Source organism: Benincasa hispida, chromosome 5 (genome assembly GCF_027475165.1).
Source record: "Benincasa hispida cultivar pf3 chromosome 5, pf3_genome.v1.1, whole genome shotgun sequence".
Taxonomy (NCBI): Eukaryota; Viridiplantae; Streptophyta; class Magnoliopsida; order Cucurbitales; family Cucurbitaceae; genus Benincasa; species Benincasa hispida.
Genome location: NC_143482.1, coordinates 15,657,834 through 15,676,771, shown reverse-complemented (window position 1 = coordinate 15,676,771; position 18,938 = coordinate 15,657,834). Strand labels below are relative to the sequence as shown.

The window sequence follows — 18,938 nt, the reverse complement described above, 5'->3', positions numbered from 1 at the left end:
GGTTCGGTCTATGATGAGTTATGCTTCCTTACCTGACCCGTTTTGGGGTTATGCAGTAGAGACTGCACCGTATATTTTGAACTGCGTTCCATCCAAGAGTGTTACGAGAACACCTTTGGAGTTATGGAATGGTCATAAAGCTAGTTTACGTCATTTCAAAATTTGGGGTTGCCCAGCACTTGTGCTTGAGCCTAATCCTAAGAAGTTGGAATCTCGTTCAAAATTGTGCCTATTTGTAGGCTACCTCAAAGGAACGAGAGGTGGTTACTTCTTCGACCCAAAATAAAACAAAGTGTTTGTATCGACAAACACTATTTTTCTTGAAGATGACCACATAAGGGAGCACAAGCCCCACAGTAAAATTGTGTTGAATGAACTTTCTAAAGAAACCATTGAACCTTCAAAAAGAGTTGTTGAAGAACCCAACACCTCAACAAAAGTTGTTGAAGTTGGATCATCTAGTAAGTCAAATGCACCTCAAATATTGAAGGAACCTCGACGCAGTGGGGAGAGGGGGTTGCAAACCCACTTATCCATTACATGGGTTTAACAGAAATCATTGCTATGGTAACTGACAAAGATGTTGAGGATCCATTGTCTTACAAGAAGACAATGGAAGATGTTGACAAAGATGAGTGGATCAAAACTACAAATCTCGAAATGGAGTCAATGTACTTCAATTCAGTATGGAATCTTGTAGATCAACCTAATGGGGTAGAACCTATAGGTTGCGAATGGATCTACAAAAGAAAATGGAGTGCTGATGGGAAGGTGAAAGCATTCAAAGCTAGACTGGTGGCAAACGGTTATACCTAGGTTGAGGGGGTCAACTATGAGGAGACTTTCTCACTTGTTGCCATCTAAAGTCTATTTGGGTCCTCCTATCCATTGCCTTATATTATGACTATGAGATTTAACAAATGGACATCAAGATTTCCTTTTTGAATGGCAATCTTGAGGAGACGATCTAAATTGAACAGCTTGAGGGATTCATAACCCAAGGTCAAGAGCGAAAGGTTTGCTGGCTCAATCGATCCATTTATGGACTGAAGCAAGCTTCTTAGTTTTGGAATATAAGGATTGATACTGCGATCAAATCTTATGATTTTGATCAAAATGTTGATCAACCTTATGCATACAAGAGGATCATCAACTGTTCAGTAGCTTTCTTAGTATTATATGTAAACGATATCGTACTCATTGGGAATTATGTAAGTCTACTGACTAAAGTTAAGAACTGACTAGCGTCTCAATTCCAAATGAAAGTTTTGGGAGAGGCTTAGTTTGTTCTGAGAATTCAGATCTTTAGAGATCGAAAGAACAAAACGCTGGCTTTGTCTCAAGCATCATACATTGATAAAATGTTTGTCAAGTATTCGATGCATAACTCCAAGAGAGGTTGACTACCTTTCAGGCATTGAGTGATATTGTCTAAGGAACAGTGTCCTAAGACATGTCAAGAGGTTGAGGAATGAAACGGATCCCCTATGCATCGGCTGTTGGCAGCCTGATGTATGCGACGTTGTGTACAAAACCTAACATCTGCTACGCGGTGGGGATAATTAGTAGATATCAGCCTAATCCAGGATATGATCACTGGACCGTCATTAAGAACATCCTCAAGTATCTATGGAGAACGAGGGACTACGTGCTCGTGTATGGTTCTAAGGATCTTATTCTTACTGGATACACGGACTCTAATTTTCAAACTAATAAGGATTCTAGGAAATTCACATCAGGATCAGTGTTCACTCTTAACAGAGAGCAGTAGTCTAGAGGAGCATCAAGCAAGGGTGCCTCCACTATGGAGGTCGAGTATGTAGCAGTTTGTGAAGCTGCTAAAGATACCTTATCCTAGTGATACTACGAGTATGACCCATTTTGTAGATGTTTTAATTGTTGTAGTGCTACAAATGATCTGATCCTGATAATTCATGTGGAGACATGTAAGCGGGGATATTCTATACAAAGGAGTTTGTGTAAGACCAGACCACAAAATCCTCATTCATAATAAAGACTTACATATTTCATCAGGATGACCATAGGTAACATGACCTGAATCCTGAGTGAGTTATGAACTCTTGCCTATTAAGGCGGTTCTTTGATTTATATGGGTAAGAGTGGCCAGATCACCGATTCAACAAACCTACCATTTTGAGGGTTCATCTGATTAGGGAGTTAGGAACACAACTATACAAGAAGGAATTCACTCCTTCCTCAATGTTGGGGTAAGTAGATAAATTGCTCCCTTAAGGGCTAATCTCGGGGCTTGAACAACGTAGTACACACCCTCTTCTGACCCGAGAGGGATTTGATCATAGTTGGACTATGATTTTTTTTTCATTAGAGGGATCAGTGGTACTTAAGGAGTTATATGAAATTATAGTGGCAAAATGGTAATTTTGACCCAACTGTACTTACAAGCAATTTGTAAAGAGTCATCATACTATTGATTGGTTATATTCAATGGACATAGAAATATATCTGTAATGCGAAAAGTGCAACTGACGATCTTTAGTGGAGTGCTCAACAGTTAACAGATGGTGAATAATTTAATTAAAGAGTTTAATTAATTATTCATGTAGCGTTGGAACTTCAAGCTACAGACCCATGATGTCCCCTCGGTAGCTCAACGGGATTAAATAAGAATCAATTTTTGGATTAATTTGAATTGTTCAAATTAATTGAGAGAATTAATTATATATGATATAATTGATTAATTTTAATTATATATGATTTAATTACTATAATGTATTTGATACATTATATTATTTGTGAGAGGAAATAAGTATTTGAATATGATTCAAATATTGATTATATGAATTGAATTCATATTGTTAAATTTAATGTAAATGTGATTTATATTAAATGTCATTGGTGAGAGAAAAGAAACAATGGGTTATCTTGTATATGATACAATATTAAAACTATAGGTTATATGTTATATTTGATATAACATTTAGTTTAATATGATAAATTAGTTACCATATTAATATATATTAAATTAAAATAAAATAAAATAATTTTATTAATTTAAAATTAATTAATTAAGGGAATGAGTTGTAACTCCCTCTCCCCTCTTTTCTCTCCACTTTATATAAGTGGGAAAATGGGTTTTCAAAGTTGGTCTCATCTTCTTCCTGAAAAAATTACACAGAAGAGGTACAGGAGGCTCTAAGGGTAGAATTCCTAGTGATCATCTCTTCCTTTCTCAATTCTCCCTTCCCTCTCCAAAATCTCTAGAGCACCATACCTCTTGGATTCTCACTAGAGAATACCAAGGTCTTTTTCTTGGTAGTGCCCATTTGGAGTTGTTCATGATTTGCGTAGAGAAGTGGGATTACTTTTTGAAGAACATCTTCAAAGGTAAAGGTTTCTAAAACCCAAATTTATTTTTCTACAATTTATGTTTAAGCATGTTGTAATTGTTGAATTAAATGCTTGATCTATTTCCTGTTCTCTATAAAATTGTGAATTCTAGAAAATGGAATTTGGGACGTTCTATTGCTCCTGCTCAAGAACCCTTAATTGGGATCCTTCAATATTTACGTTGGATAGTTTAACAACGTTAATTTATGTTCATTAAACACTTTTATAAATATTAATCACTTGTTGCATGTTTATAACAAATTTATCTCATTCACCTTCAAGATCAGCTCCCATGTAGGGTGTTTCGTTTTCGTCAACTTAAATACCCCAGTCTATGCAGAACTATCCTAAGACAAAGGTTTCTTATAGATAAATTCTTTATAAATGTAATCTTTTAACTAAAACCAATTTAATCCTATTAAAGTGAAATAAAAGATTAAACCTATTTCTAATCATATTATAAATTTATTAGCATAGGTCTAATGGTAAAATCAATTTTAAACTATTTAAAAAAATTAATTTACCTATGTTTGCATGCAACTCTGTATTATAGATTTTAATTCTAATTTCATTTAACTTATTTCAATTATAAAGTTTAATGAAACAATTAAAACCTATACATGCATCTAATGACATACTTTAGAATTATAACATATATAATTTACTAAAATGGTGTCATTGCATCATGCATTTTCATTTTTCATTACTACATACATAACATTTATATAATAAAGTAATGAAAATAAAATAACATGCTTCCATTCATCCATATAACATTTATAATACAAAATGATGCATGAACATATTATTAATGCATGCATTCATATTTTATAATACTTATAGAATATGATGCATGAGCATGCTTAAAGAATCATGCAACTTTGTAATATAACAATTAAATTAAGATGATGTATGAATAAATGTTTATCCTATGGTGAGATTTTTCTATATGACATATAAAAAAAAAAAAAAAAAAAAAAAAAAAAAAAAAAACAACCATACATCACATGTATAATTAAAGGCAACATTTGGATTGAGATTGACTTTCTAAAACATCAATTAAATTAGTATCACATTTTATATTAATTCAATTAATGAAAATACAAAAAAAAAAACTTAATTATTACAAATAATAATTAAGAAACTGAAGAAAACCGTTGCTTAAACTGCTTGAAAGGCTCGAACTGACGGTCTGGATCGATCCTCACCGTGCACCTCACATCCAGAGCATCGCAACGCTCTATGTCGAGGTTGCAACGTGAGCATTCAAATCTCCATAGTACAGCGCTATGCTTCTCACAACGCCACGGTGCTTCGCGCAGTGTTGCAAAGTTACGGCTGGAGCATTGCGACGCTAAGCCCTCTGCCTTATAGCGTAAGGTGAGCATTGCAACTCTCTAGCCTTACGCTCTAAGACAAAATGTCTGCTTTGCTTCACCCGTTCAACCAAATTTTACTGTTCTTGCTCTGTTTTTCACCAAATTGAAGCAATAACTTGGTCGCGAGTAATCCGAACATGAATTATAGACTCGATTGTAATAAAAATATGCCTAAAAACATCAGGCCCTTACCAACCGCATCAAAATAAAGCAGCATAAAACTAAAAGTCAATCTAAAAAATATCCAATTGTGCAGAACCACATTTAACATTCAACAATGCATAATTAATACCCATCATAACTCTTATTAGACTTCAAAAAATTTAAAAAAAAAAAAAAAAAACGGGACTTAACTAGTGCACTGATACCAATTGAAGAAGTTTGTGAATACCCACAGTGGAAAGACTGTGTCCGAATTCTTTTATTTTACAGAACACCATTAATTAAAAGGACGAAAACAGAGATACAACATTCTTATTAGTCATGTTTACACAATAATTTAGAGAGAAAGAAGGGATTAATGGACTTACCCTTGAAGACCGATAACCTACACGAATCTCCTCCAATGTATTACTCGAAACAATTCGATCTTAATTTATTGGTTTTTTGGTTAATGCAACTAAATGTCAAATAAAATACCTCTTATTTTATTACATAAATAAATTATTTGTACAAATACAATTACAAACTACAAGACCACAAAATTTAGGGCATCAAACCCGAACATATTTAACCCTAGTTGAGCTAGCAAGTAGACCTTATGGACCTACAGATTAGAAACTTCAATGATTCCAGATTAATTTACTAATTAGATTGGTCAACATTCATTAACAGTCGGTCACTCCATTAAAGACCGATAGTTGCACTCTTTGCACTGTGGTATATTTCTATATCTATGGATATAACCAATCAATAGTTAGTTAACCCTTCACAAATTGTTCGTAACTACAACTAGGTCAAAGTGAAAGAGTGGATGACACTTTGTGCGGAAAGGGTCAATATTCGAATTTTATTTTACAGAACATATAATCAAACAGAAAACAAAAACGTAAATGTTTGATATAATTCAACATGGCACCACATAGAAAATGAAGAGGGAGAGGAGATTAGAATATCACTCACCTTTGAAGACTAAAACTTTTCACGTTCCTCCCAAAGTCACGAACTCTTCGAATTCCCTTCAAAATCTCGAACAACCAGAAGAATGCACAACAACAAATCTCCAAATCCCGAACACAACAACATGGCTACCTCGGTATTCTCAAAGGGTAGAGAATCGGTGAAAGTTTTGTGGGCTTCAAGATTAACTTGTAAGGGATCAAATTCTGCAAATTGAGAGAGCAACTCACACCTATTTATACTAGAATGCAATGGGAAGATGAAAGATTCAACCATTTCCACTTCCATATGTTAGTTAATGAGAGAATAATGGAGAGAGGGAAAAAGTTATCAAATAACTCCCTTCCGTAATGACTAAATTATTTAATTAAACAAAATTAATTTTTCTTAAATAAATAAGTGTGTGTGTGTGTGTGTGTGTACACATACATATGTACGTATCTATATACACATACATATGTATGTGTCAGTATGTATGTGTATATACATACAGATGACCTATAGTTTATACTATATCACATATATTATAACCTATAGTTTAATATTCTCTCATTCAACCTATAATATCTAATATGAATCAAATTCAATTAATTTTAATATGTGAATCACATTCAAATATTCATTTTCTCTCAAAGAAAACTTTATATTATTATGTCTCATATAAATCATTTTATATTAATTGTATATTATATAATTAATTCTCTTTATTAATTTGAACAATTCAAATTAATCCAAATTAATTCGATTTTCTTTAATCTCAATTGTGCTAACGAGGAGACCTTATCGACCTATAGATTGAAGCTCCAATGATACTTGATTAATTAACTAAACTCTTTAATTGAATTAATCAACCTCCATTAACTGTCGGGTGCTCCACTAAAGACCAACAACTACATTATTCACACTACAGATAAATTTATGTATCCATTGGATATAACCAATCAATAGTGTGTGACCCTTCACAAATTGCTCGTAAGTACAGTTGGACCAAAATTATCGTTTTGCCTCTGTAGTTACATATAACTCCTTAAGTACCATTGATTCTTCTAATGAACAATAAATTATAATCCAACTATAACTGAAACCCTCTCGAGCCAAGAGTGGGTATGACACAGTATTGTTCAAGCCCCAAAATCAGCCCTTAAGAGAACAATTTTTCTACTTATCCTAACGGTAGGGAGGAGTGAATTCCCTTTTGTGTAGCTATGTTCCCAACTCTCAATAAGACGAACCCCCAAAATGGTAGGCATGTTGAGTCGTCGAAATTGGCCACTCTCACCCAAACAAATCAAAGGACCGGCTTCATAAGCAGGAATTCACGACTCACTCAGGATTCAAGTCAAGTCACCTATGGTCATCCTGATGAAATATAAGTCTCTTCTAGCAACACTGCTATAAAGAGAGACTATTCATTTTGTGGTATAGTCTTATACAAACTCTTTGTATAAAATATCCCTACTCACATGTCTCCATATGAATGATCAGGATTGGATCATTTGTAGTACTTTACAAATAACAACTATAAAGCAGGTCATATTCGTAGTGTCACCAAGATAAGGTACCTAATCTTATCCATCTACTACAGACCATTTAGGAAAACTCTATATCTTAGTTTATTAGTTTTTATGAGTTAATGCAATTAAAAATCAAATAAAATACCTCATATTTTATTAGATAAATAAAAAGTTTGTACAATACAACTACAAGACCACAAGATTTAGGGCATCAACCCTAACACAAAGTTTTTCCCTTGTAGTTACATCTAACTTCTAAATACCACTAATCCCTCTAATAAACAATTAGTCACCATTATTCGGTCAAGAAATTATGAACTTGCTTAAAATTTCTTGTAAGTGTAACCCTTCATTTTAGACTAGAGTTCCGTCCTAATAAGCCAACCAAAGGGAAAAATTTATTGGGACAAAAATTAAAGAAATCTTATCCATTGCTAGAGTTTGTGATCAATTTCATTCAAACACTTTCTGAAGGGGGACACAAGCAAAGGTGCCACGAAACCAAGCATGAAACTTCACAACAAACTAAATGAAAGAGATCGCAGGATGCCACGTCCCTCTCTATTAGATCTTTAAAAGATATATATTTCCTATGTTAATTTCCTCAAAATTGTGTTGTTTGTTTGCTTTTAATGTTCACTTTGTAGGTAGAACGGTCCTGGGAGAAATTAGGAGTCATTCCGAGAAATTGAGCTAAAAAGGATAAAAAAAAATGACCAAGAAAGTCAACAAAGTTGAAGAGAATCGAGGAAATTACCAAAATGCCATCAATCTCAGCATCACGACCCTCCCAAAAACATCGAGCAACACTTGAAGGCAAAAAACATCTATTTGCTGCAAAATAGGGCAGCGTTGCAACACTCCCAACAACGTTGTAACGCTCCAGATTTTGATGGGATTGTCCGTGCACGCATGCCTTGCCCAACCCAGCGTCAAAGGCAGCGTCACGTCTCAAGCCCAATGTTTCTTGGCCTTTTTACGATTTAGCATTGCAACGCTAACCTAAGCGCCGCGACGTTACCATGCGAATATAAATACTTTTTCTTTCATTTTTGCAAAGGAGGAAGCACGATTCTCATGGAGGTTGGGATTTCTCTTTGTATCATTTCGTCTCTTTGGTAATTTTGTTTCCCATTTAGATTAGATTTTGATTTCTTTTTGGATTGTAAGCAATATTTTTGTAATTCTTCGTGAATTTGTCTATGAGTTTGTGAAGTAGTTATTAAATCTTGTTTCTAATTTCAAGAGTTCTTGTAATTCTTTTATGTTTTCTCTTTTTCTTTATCATTTGCAATCTGAATCTAGCATTCTTGAATATGTTTAGTTCTTGAAGCATGTTGAATGATCTATATCTTGAACATGTATAGCCTAAACGCTTGATTTTGTCATAGTCATGATTGAATATGTTGCTTTTAATGTGTTTAATAGAATGTCTAGCCAAGTTCTACAAGAGGCAATAGTAATTGTGTGTTCTATGCTACTGCTAGGATGCATTAATTACTAGATTTGAAGAAAAATTGGTTAATTGCGTAAGTTGATTCTTTTTTATGTTACTGATTTAGAGCATAAAAATTGGTTAATTGTGTGTTCTATGTTAATTGGCAATAGTAATTGTGTGTTCTATGCATGACTACGAAACTCATGAGATTTAGAGCATCAACTCAAATAGTTAATTCTTTTTTATGTTACTGATTTTTCAATAATACAAAAAAAATATTGATTCAACCTTTATGTCGATGTCAAAACTATGAAAATGTAAAAAATTGGACGAAATTTAATACCATACTAACAAGTTAGTTTTATGTTTTAAAAAGAGAAAGTTGGTTTTAAGAGAAAGGAAATTGTCGAGAATTTTAATAAATTAATAAAATGGAAAACTTTAAAGGTTGAGGACAGAGAAATCCCTTAAAAACGATTACGAAACATAAATAAAGAAAATTTTAGAATGGAACGACGGAGTCCAAAGAGATGACGGAATTAATTATAAATAAATAAAGGAAATACCTACGAGGGCAAAAGGGTAATTCCGCTGGTAGCAAAATTTCAGGAAAATTGAACCCGACGTGAATCGAACACGCAACCTTCTGATCTGGAGTCAGACGCGCTACCATTGCGCCACGGATCCCTAGATGTTATCTAAACGTATATTTTTTTGTATTTATTTACCGATTGTTAAATTATTTTAATTCGGAAAGTTTCTTTTCTTTTCTACGTTTTAACATGTATTTCCCAATCTGAAGATTTTCAATAATTATTAAATTTGATTATTAAGAATTAGTCTCAAAATCTTTTTAAGTTTATGTTAATTGAATCTTTAAACTTTTAAATTTAAAAAGAGAAAAAATCTTAAGTTTAATTTATATTATCTTTTTATGCCTAATTTTAATTCATTTCATTTTCTTTTTCTTATATTTGATTTCTAACTTTTCATATTACTTTTTATTTTTTCACTCCCTTATTTTATCTTCTTAACCGATTTCTTCATTATTTTCATTTAATGCAAACAAACAGAAAGTAGATTTTATTTATTTGTCCCTAACAACCCATGCATTCATTTTTATCTAACCCATATAATAATTTTTTAACCTTTATTTTCAACTAATTTCAATACTTCCCATCTCTGTTCCTAGTTTTATTTGTTTTTTACTATTATTTTAATTTATTTTGTGTACTTTTAAAATAAGACAAGAAAATAAATGATTTATTTCAAATTAACTATTATATTTATCTTATATTTATAATTATACTTATCAATTATGATATTTTTTATTTGTAACTTTATATTTGAATAATTAAATATTTTTTTCACAAACTAAATCAACAATTCATTAAAAATAGACTTTAATGTGCAAATAATAAATTCTTAATCCCAAACAACCTAGATTAAATCTTATCTTATTCTATCTTATTTTATCTTGATTTTTAGCATTATTCTGATAGCCTAAAATTCACTCCTTAACATAAAGAATGAATGATGTAAATAGTTGGAATGCAAACCTTCAAACAAGGATGATGAAGTATGAAATTGTGTTAAAAATTGATGAAGAGACTAAGGAAGATGAAGGTGAGAGTGTGAAATTATTAAAATGAAATGAAAATAAGAAATTGGTAAAGAAGATAAAAATAAGGGAGTGAGAAAAGAAAAGAAAAATAAAAATAAAAGGAAATGTGAAGAGTTATAAATCAAATATAAGAGAGAGAAAATGAAATAAATTAAAATTGGGCCTATAACAAAATAATATAAATTAAAGATGGAGAGTGAAAGTTGTTAGTTAAAGAAAAAGACGCAAATACGATTGTTTAGAACTAAAGGTGACGTCCATGTCAAAAGTTAATAGTATAATGGTGGCACATGTCACTCATGGAGAGGGAGAGATATGGAAGAGTCCATACTACCATAAAAACTAGTTTTTTTTTTCCGTTTAAATAACTCTAATTTTATGTATTAAGTTTCTAAAGTGTCTGATAGATCATTAAACTTACAACTTTATATTTAATAGATCACTCAAAATTTTTAATATTATATCTAATTGATCAATGACTCATTGGACATATGTTTTTTAAATTTATGTATCTACTACATCAAAAATGATAAAATTTAATCTTCATCAAATAGATCATTTATCAATTTATATTTTTTAAAAGAAATGAATATATCATTCCTTATTAAACATAAAATTGAAAATTTAGAAACTTATTAGACATATAAGGACCAAAGAAATATACTAAATTTGTAATTTAATTGCAATTTTAATACCATTTTATGTTTGATTAAATTATAATTATTTGAATTGAGGCCCAATTTCTAAATCTATTAGCGAACGTCAGGAAAAAAATACATTTATGCACTGTAATCGTAAAAAAAAAAAAAAAAAAAAAAAAAAATACAACATTCACAAATTCCAAATATCCAAACTTGAAAGAATTATAAGATTCATAAATTTTTTTAAAAAATAATAATAATCCACTTTCTAAAAATCGTGTCAATCTCAGGAATTTTGTGACGAATTGATTATAAATTTGGTTTCTTTAGTGAACTACCCTCTAGTTGAGACGTTTATGAGAATTTCATCAAACTACAAGTACTAAACTCTGACTTTCTCCAATCTACAGAGACCAAATTTGTTACTTAACCACAAATCGTAAACCTCAAATGTATCTTTTAGCATACCAAAACTAATTAAACTTCTGCATTTTGATTCAGACGAAATAGAGTAACTTTCATAAATAATCACACACGTTCGGAGCTGGACAAGAAGATTCAAAGCTACAAAGTCAAAAGATCAATGAAAGAATATGGTACAATAACTCTACAAATGGAGTAAGAACCTACTTTTAATCAATTAAAAATCGGTGAAAAATTATAATGAACACAATTCTACAACAGCAGCAGAATTCATCAATCATGGTTTAAATAAAGCTGCTTTCCTTCATAAATTTGAAGTTGGATTGGAGAATAAATAGGCCTCAATCAATGAATCACAATAAGGTTGGATACTTTGCATCAAGAAAATCTCTGAGAGTTCGAGCAGCTTGCTGACCACCCATTAATAATGCAAGCTTCTCAATGGGAAGAAGGGAGAGTTCTGCTAAGCTTTTGCATCCATCCATTATTGCCCTGTAATTTGAATCCGTTACACCCGGAAGCCGCCTCAGAAACTCCACGGCTGACGTGTTGTAATTTTCCGCTCTGAAAGGGGGACGACACCAAACAATTTAGCTGGATGTGATAATAGGTTGTTTTATAAATCATATCATATTACTTGACTAATATTATGTTCGACTCTTCCCCATTAAAGCGAGATGAAGAGGGATATAAGGACAGACCATGAATCTGATAGAATCCAAATATATTGGAGTGTAATTGATAACGAAATTACAAGATAAACCAAGTAATTCGAGGTATTTAAACCCTCCCAATCTCGTGAGATCACTCTCCAACCCTAACTCACTCATAAAAATACTTCCCCCTTCCTCCTTTCATACTCACTTTTTTTGTAACCAAACTTCCCTAATAAACTACTTCATTAATTACTAATATTCCCTTAATATCCCTCTAATACCACTCCTATCAGAATCTAACCATCTTACCTCACATCGTTTTCGACAATGCCCTCCTCAGAAGGAACCCCAACTCTAACAGCCTTGGTTTCATCAGGTTCGTCTTGGTTTGCCTTCAGAGATGCAAATATTTCAGCAGTCGCATGGAGACTGCGAGACCAAAGTATTCGAAGACGAGGAAAATGAAGAACGAGAAGGGAAAGCTTAGACATGACATTTGTTGGTGTCACATCATCGCCAATATCACTAGCAGACTGCAAAGGGAAACAAAAATTTGTTGGTCAAAACCATCACTGTGAAACCGAAACTTGGCCCGTCTTGGTGCACATACTCAAATTACCTGAAATGAGAAGCTTTTGTCCTGTGAGAACTCAATCAGGAGAACAGGTATTCTGTAATACCGCACCATTGTCTCGACTTGATGATAAAGGCGCCCAGAAGCAAAGCTCATGAAGAGATCCTGAATACTCTTTCTCTCAACGCATATATGGGGTGAAAGAATATAATCCCCAACTTCTAATGTTACAGGAATTATGCGCATGCCTTTCTGGTGGAGCACATTTGGAAGGCTACTCATGAACTCCCTCATGTCCACTATAACCTAAGTACAAAGTGATCAAAGGAGAAGTTATAGAAGAAATGGAAGAAAGCAAAATAGATAAAGCGACATCACACACCTGCATTTCTTTCTCCACATCCTTTCTTCCACCAGCTTTTCTGGTTGAGTTCTGTGTTGTAGGCTGTGGTTCTACAGAAGAATTTAATCCTAAGCAATACCCATTCTGCGTTGGACAAAATGATATTAATGAGATACCAAACAGAATAAAGAATGGAATTTGACATTTTAAAAGACAACCCTGTAAAATAATCCATCCTGGGCGATATGAAATAGAAACTAGACAGAGAATTGGATGTCTAATAAGGCCACAAATTACTTCTAAAAATCAAAATAAAATTGCCTTTCTAAATATAGGAAGAACATTTTATTTCATGGGCAATTATGCATTTAGAAATAGCATATTGCTGCAGCAAGTACCATCATAGTTTACCACCTCCCTTGAAACAATTCGAATATCCAAAAATTTGCACCCAAGTAGGACTAGACAAGTAGAGCACCATCCATGTCATTGAAGAGAACCCCGAATGTATACGAAAAACACCACAGCAGATTAACTTGATGTAGATAAAACACATTACTCATCATAGTCATGCCTGTATTCTACCACGCAAGGTTTTGATAAACTAAAGCTTAGAGCGAACGAACACATATGGATATATATGAAATAAAACTGCGTGCCCATACACATGAAGAGAAGACAGAACCATAAAATAACAATAAATAATTGGAGATTGGGAAAAAATAAAAAGGGCGGGTTACTTCCCCTTCTAAAGAGGTTCATTAAAAAATCCTTCACAGTAAGAGTCAATTTGATTTTCAGTAACAGACGATAAACTCTGAATGAGAAATATAAATTTCGCTAATAAATTCAAGAAATGTAAATTGAAAGATGACTTTATGAAAAATAACCTGATCAACTGGGATCATCATCAGTGACTTTTGTCTAATCAAAGATTCAAATGCGCTATTCTCTCTCCGGATGCTTGCCTGAAATTTTTGTACCTCAGTAGAATCATCGTAGAAAAGAAAATACACCTTCAAATGCTTGGTTGGATTCTCAGCTTTATAGACTTCTATCTGCCTCACAAAAGTTACATCTGGATGGTACACAATAACAATGGAAGGGTCCAACGTGTCTAGGATAGGTTGATCACTTTCAAGAGCATAAAATTGCACTGGAGGTAGTAGCTTTGTCTGTTCTCCCTGCTTCCTTTCCCCTGGCTCTGAAGGTGCAGCTGAGCAAGTAGCTACAGAAAAGCCATCCAAAGCCACTGGATTTTCCTCATTCATCTGATCTTCACAACCCAATACACATGCTTCAACTTCATCATTTATTGATGCTTTCTGATTGCCAACATTCTTATCCTTAGAATCATTAGAATCACCAACATCTGCTGAATCTTTTTTACTCCGTAGTTTTCTCTTTCCCTTTGCATGTCCTCTATTATCATCATCAGGCTGGTGACCATCAATTGCTACCTTCTGATTATCAACAGGTTTTCTATCCACAGAATTATTAGTCTTGGAAACACCTTTTCTACTCCTTCCTTTCCTCTTTCCGGTTGCCTGTTCTGTACCATCTATGTCATTTTGTGGATCCTCCTCAACAGCAGAATCATTTTTTGCTCGATTTCTTATTTCTGATGCCACAGCTAATAGTGCATTACGTTCTTGTTTGTTTAAGCTGCTAGCTTCAACATTTTGTGCAGGTGTTATGGGAACAACTCCATCAAGAACCCCAAAACCTTTGGGATGCTTGTGCTTCTTTTTATTCTGTGGTTTCATGTCACGAAGCTGTATTTTGTTCAGTAAGTAATTTTCCCATTCTCCTCGTAGGACCTTCATAAGAAAATACATTGTCATCCTACTTATTCAATAACATTTACGATTGAGAATGTATCGAGGATGTAAGCATTTATAGTTCATTTGTTACATTTATATGCCAGAATAAACTATGGAGCATACTGCATGACCAAAAAAAAATGCATCATGGAAGTAGAAGTAAATATATTTCAACTGACAAGAAATAAAGAATTTGAAACTATTAAAGAGTCAAATGACCTTCTGCGGGCTGTTCATAATGCATTCTTCTAGCTGCATGCATGAGCGCTCATCTTTGCATGCCACTAGAACGATGCCACTGCTGTCCTTATCACTTTCTAGCAGATTCTCTTCTCCTTCAAATAGCCTCTTCCGTCTTTCCTCTTCTATTTCTTCGAGAATCTCCTGTAAATTATAAGAAGAATTAACTTTGAAAATCATAGAGAGCTTAATCTCTTGTTCCGTATCATAAAACCATAAAAGTTTAAAGAATGTTGACTTCTGAAGGGAATTGGTTCAAAGATCACAAATTTTTAACCAAGAGTTAAAACCGTCGAACAGAAAATGTTGCACAGAAACTGGAACTCACTCACTCACACGTAAGACCTTCCACTTTGGAGCCTCTTCCAAAACTTCATTCAAAACTATTCTACCAGTCGTACCTGGTGAGAATTAGCAAACATCTATCAGAAGAAAGGAAAAATATTAAATTAAAATTTAATGGAATGGATCCCAATTCAACTTTATTCTATGTCCAAGAATTGAAGTCATGGGATAGATGCAGGGACAATAAATAAAATAAATTCATTAAACTTATGCCCTCACCCTCTTCCTCAGTATCGTCATCTCCTTTCGATTTTCGCCTTTTGCCCGCCACACCTTTAGCCTGCTCAATTATTTTTGAACCATCAGCTCTAACAAATCGATATACCCGTTTCTTGGCATAGTCAAAGATCTTGTAGCTCGATTCTGCAAATATCCAAACAGATCTAAAGCTCTCAGACACCCTCAGAGTATCCAGATACTTCAAGAAAGTCACTGCATCGTACCTATCCAAACAACATTTCAAAACAATAGCATTTTATTGCTAGCATTTAAATATATGGAGAAATTCGTCCATTATTCACCATCGATGCAATGTTAAACTTTTCATTACAACAAAATTTTAATTTCGAAACAAAGTTAGCTATTGAATTATTTCACACGCAGACACAGACACACATATACATAGATATGGATATAACAACAAAATAAATACAGGAAGGTAAAAGATAATAATAACAAAACTGAATTCAGACAAACCTAACGAGATAATCCAATAATTTCCTCAAAGTTTTCAAGTCTGACACGAGCTGCTTCGTCCTCTTCCCTAACGTATGCCAAATTGGATCCAATTGCCGCCTCACAATTTCATCAAATGATTTGAATAACCCATTCTCCACAGTCAAATCCTCAACATCAACTTTATTAGTCTTCCTCATCTCCTTCAAGCAGGCATCCATAACCTCAATTATAGCTTTTTGTATCCCCACCATGTACTTCGTCATTGGCACTCTAATATCCACCACCTCTGGTGGATTCCTCTCCAATTCCTCCGAAACATAAACTTGAAACCTCGGCCACAAATGCAACCTCCGAACATACAAGCATTTCATGATCCGCTCCGCCTTGGCAAACCCAGAAACCATCGCGTGTGGCTTATCAGAAAAAACTCGAACATAAGCATTCCGGTTATGGGAACGGATGATTCGGACAATGAAAGCTTCGGTGGACGTTTCCGATAGAGAATGCGCATTGAGAATAATAAGCCCAGCAATATTAGAGGTGGGAAGCTTGTGCGTAAGAAGATCAACGATAAGAATACGAGGAGTGACGAAAAATGCAGAGCCCGAGGAGTAGAGAGAAAGACGGTGGTGGGCAGGGAGATCGGCAGAGATTTCAGAGGGTAAAGTTAGGGGATCGGATTGATGACGGTTGAGGTAGAAAAGAATTTGGGATTTAAGGGAAAGTTGGGAGTGAGAAGAGGGAGAGACCAGAAGGAGAGTGCCTTGAGAGGGAGAGTGAAGGAAAAGGAGAGAGGAAACGAGTTTTGCGAGATTAAGACCTGAAGAGATGATTACTAAGCCTCCATTAGAGTCCTCGAGAAGCTCTGTGATTATATGCTCATGAAATTGAACCATGGGATTGGATTGAAGCTCCGTCAATGGCGATTTTGCTAGGGTTTACTGAAGGTGGCGGGAAAATGGGGGCGCGGGGAAGAAGGTTGACAGTTGAGAGGTTTGGAAGAGGAAGAGAATAGCAATACGACGTCGTGTTGGCCAAAAACCCGCTTATTAGAAGACCATCCCGTAGTAGTATTGGGCCCATTGAAGAGCCCAACATATAGAAGCATATGGGCTTTTGTTAAACTCAACGGTAGACAATAAAATAGCTAGCTATGCTTCACAAATATCTAAAACGAAGTTTTATTGTAAAGATACTTAAATCTATATTTTTAGAGGATTTATTAGATTTATTGCGATGAAAATTGTAAGAGCGAAGACTATCCCCTCTTGAACTCGAGCATTACATGTTCACGAGTTTTCACCTTGATTCGTCCCTGAACCACATCTTACTAAGAAAAATTTTGCTCTAATATAACTTTCAGTGTGCTTTGTTCTCACTCACATGGTTCCTAGGAAAATTTCTAAGAGGTCGACCAGTATAGGATTACTCTAAACTAAGCTAAGCACGCTTAGTTTTGGAATTCCTATGTTGAGTCATCATAAAGAAAGATGCACCTTATTAGTATTACATGTAATAGCTATCAATTCTTGTAAGTCTTTCTTAACCATGTTTTCATAACCTCAAGATCTCTCTCATATGGATGTTATCTTGGTTAATTCATGTATCCCCTCCCGAACTTGCATTACAGTAAGGGATTAAATTGAAACCAAACTCAAAACTTATAGACTAAAAGTGTAACGTTTTGAAATCTACTAAAAAGTAAACTCAAAACCTAGAGACCAAAACGACATTTTTATCTAAAAAAAAATCTAAATAAGTATAAAATAAAATCATTAGAATATTATTTAAATATACTATCTATTAAAATATAATATTTTAATATACTTGGTAGATTTCCTTGGTTGCTTGGTTGAACCATAAGATACCCTCTCTAATCCCTTTGTGGAATGAGTTGCTAGTTATTTTTGCTGAAAGTTCAAACCTCTAGCTATCTCATAAGTATAATATATTTTTGGTTAAATTATCAAAAAAATATATATAAATTATGTTGTGGTTCAATCCTACCCTCAAATTTTTAAAAGATTATTCATTTTAATCTTTGAAATTTGATGTTTGTTTCAAGTTAACCCTTGTATGTTTTTTTCTTTAAATTTATAGATGAAGAAAGATTGTGCTCCTTTATTTAAGCAAATCTAAACAATACATAGAAAAATTAAGGTACATATAGAACATCTCTTAACCATATAATTGTTGTCATCTTCCATCTTTCAATCTCGTCCCTCCAATTATTTATTCTTTCCTTTGGCATTTTTTTACTTATATTAACTCTCACACACTTAATTATTGTGTGTATTTAGAGTCGTTCACCTAAATAACACAAAAGCAAACACAATCTTGTCCGTTCAAGTTTTTTTTTTTTTTTTTTTTTTTTTTTTTTTTTTGTTAAAAGGAAAGAAAGTAAGTTTCAACCTTCAAAGATTAAAATAAATTTTTTTCAAAACTTGAACTATAATAGAAACAGTTCATAAATATTTGTGATAATTTAACCAAAGGGAAAAAAAATTTATTGTCTATCTAAATACTTTGTACATATATTTACACAAAGCCCTTGAAACCTAATTTTAATTGACCCATATAGTAGTTTTTGTTGTGAATTTGAGGAGCACAACGGGAACACAGATATCAATAAAATATAATATTAATAAATATAATATAATACAATATAATAATAAAAATAAATAAATTAAACATAATATATAAATATATGAAATAAATAAATAGCAAAAGTAAATAAAATAAAAAAGACGAATTTCTCCATTTTCTCCAATC

The 18,938-nt window shown here is 33.3% G+C and overlaps 1 protein-coding gene and 1 non-coding gene across 2 annotated transcripts; both read right to left on the bottom strand.

Annotated features, from left to right (window-relative positions):
• Positions 1 to 9,434: 9,434 nt before the first annotated feature.
• On the bottom strand, positions 9,435 to 9,506 carry TRNAW-CCA (transfer RNA tryptophan (anticodon CCA)). Its single transcript has one exon. It is a non-coding gene; the product is annotated as a tRNA-Trp (tRNA).
• A 2,074-nt stretch (positions 9,507 to 11,580) lies between these two features.
• UVH1 (Restriction endonuclease, type II-like superfamily protein) lies at positions 11,581 to 17,190 on the bottom strand. Its single transcript, XM_039032460.2, has 9 exons — positions 16,185 to 17,190; positions 15,708 to 15,931; positions 15,480 to 15,544; positions 15,123 to 15,287; positions 13,971 to 14,900; positions 13,120 to 13,224; positions 12,783 to 13,043; positions 12,473 to 12,696; positions 11,581 to 12,071 (listed from the first exon to the last, which is right to left on the bottom strand). Exons 1-9 carry the CDS (start codon positions 17,060 to 17,062, stop codon positions 11,861 to 11,863), a joined length of 3,063 nt encoding a protein of 1,020 aa, XP_038888388.1. The 5' UTR covers positions 17,063 to 17,190; the 3' UTR covers positions 11,581 to 11,860.
• Between the last annotated feature and the right edge of the window lie 1,748 nt (positions 17,191 to 18,938).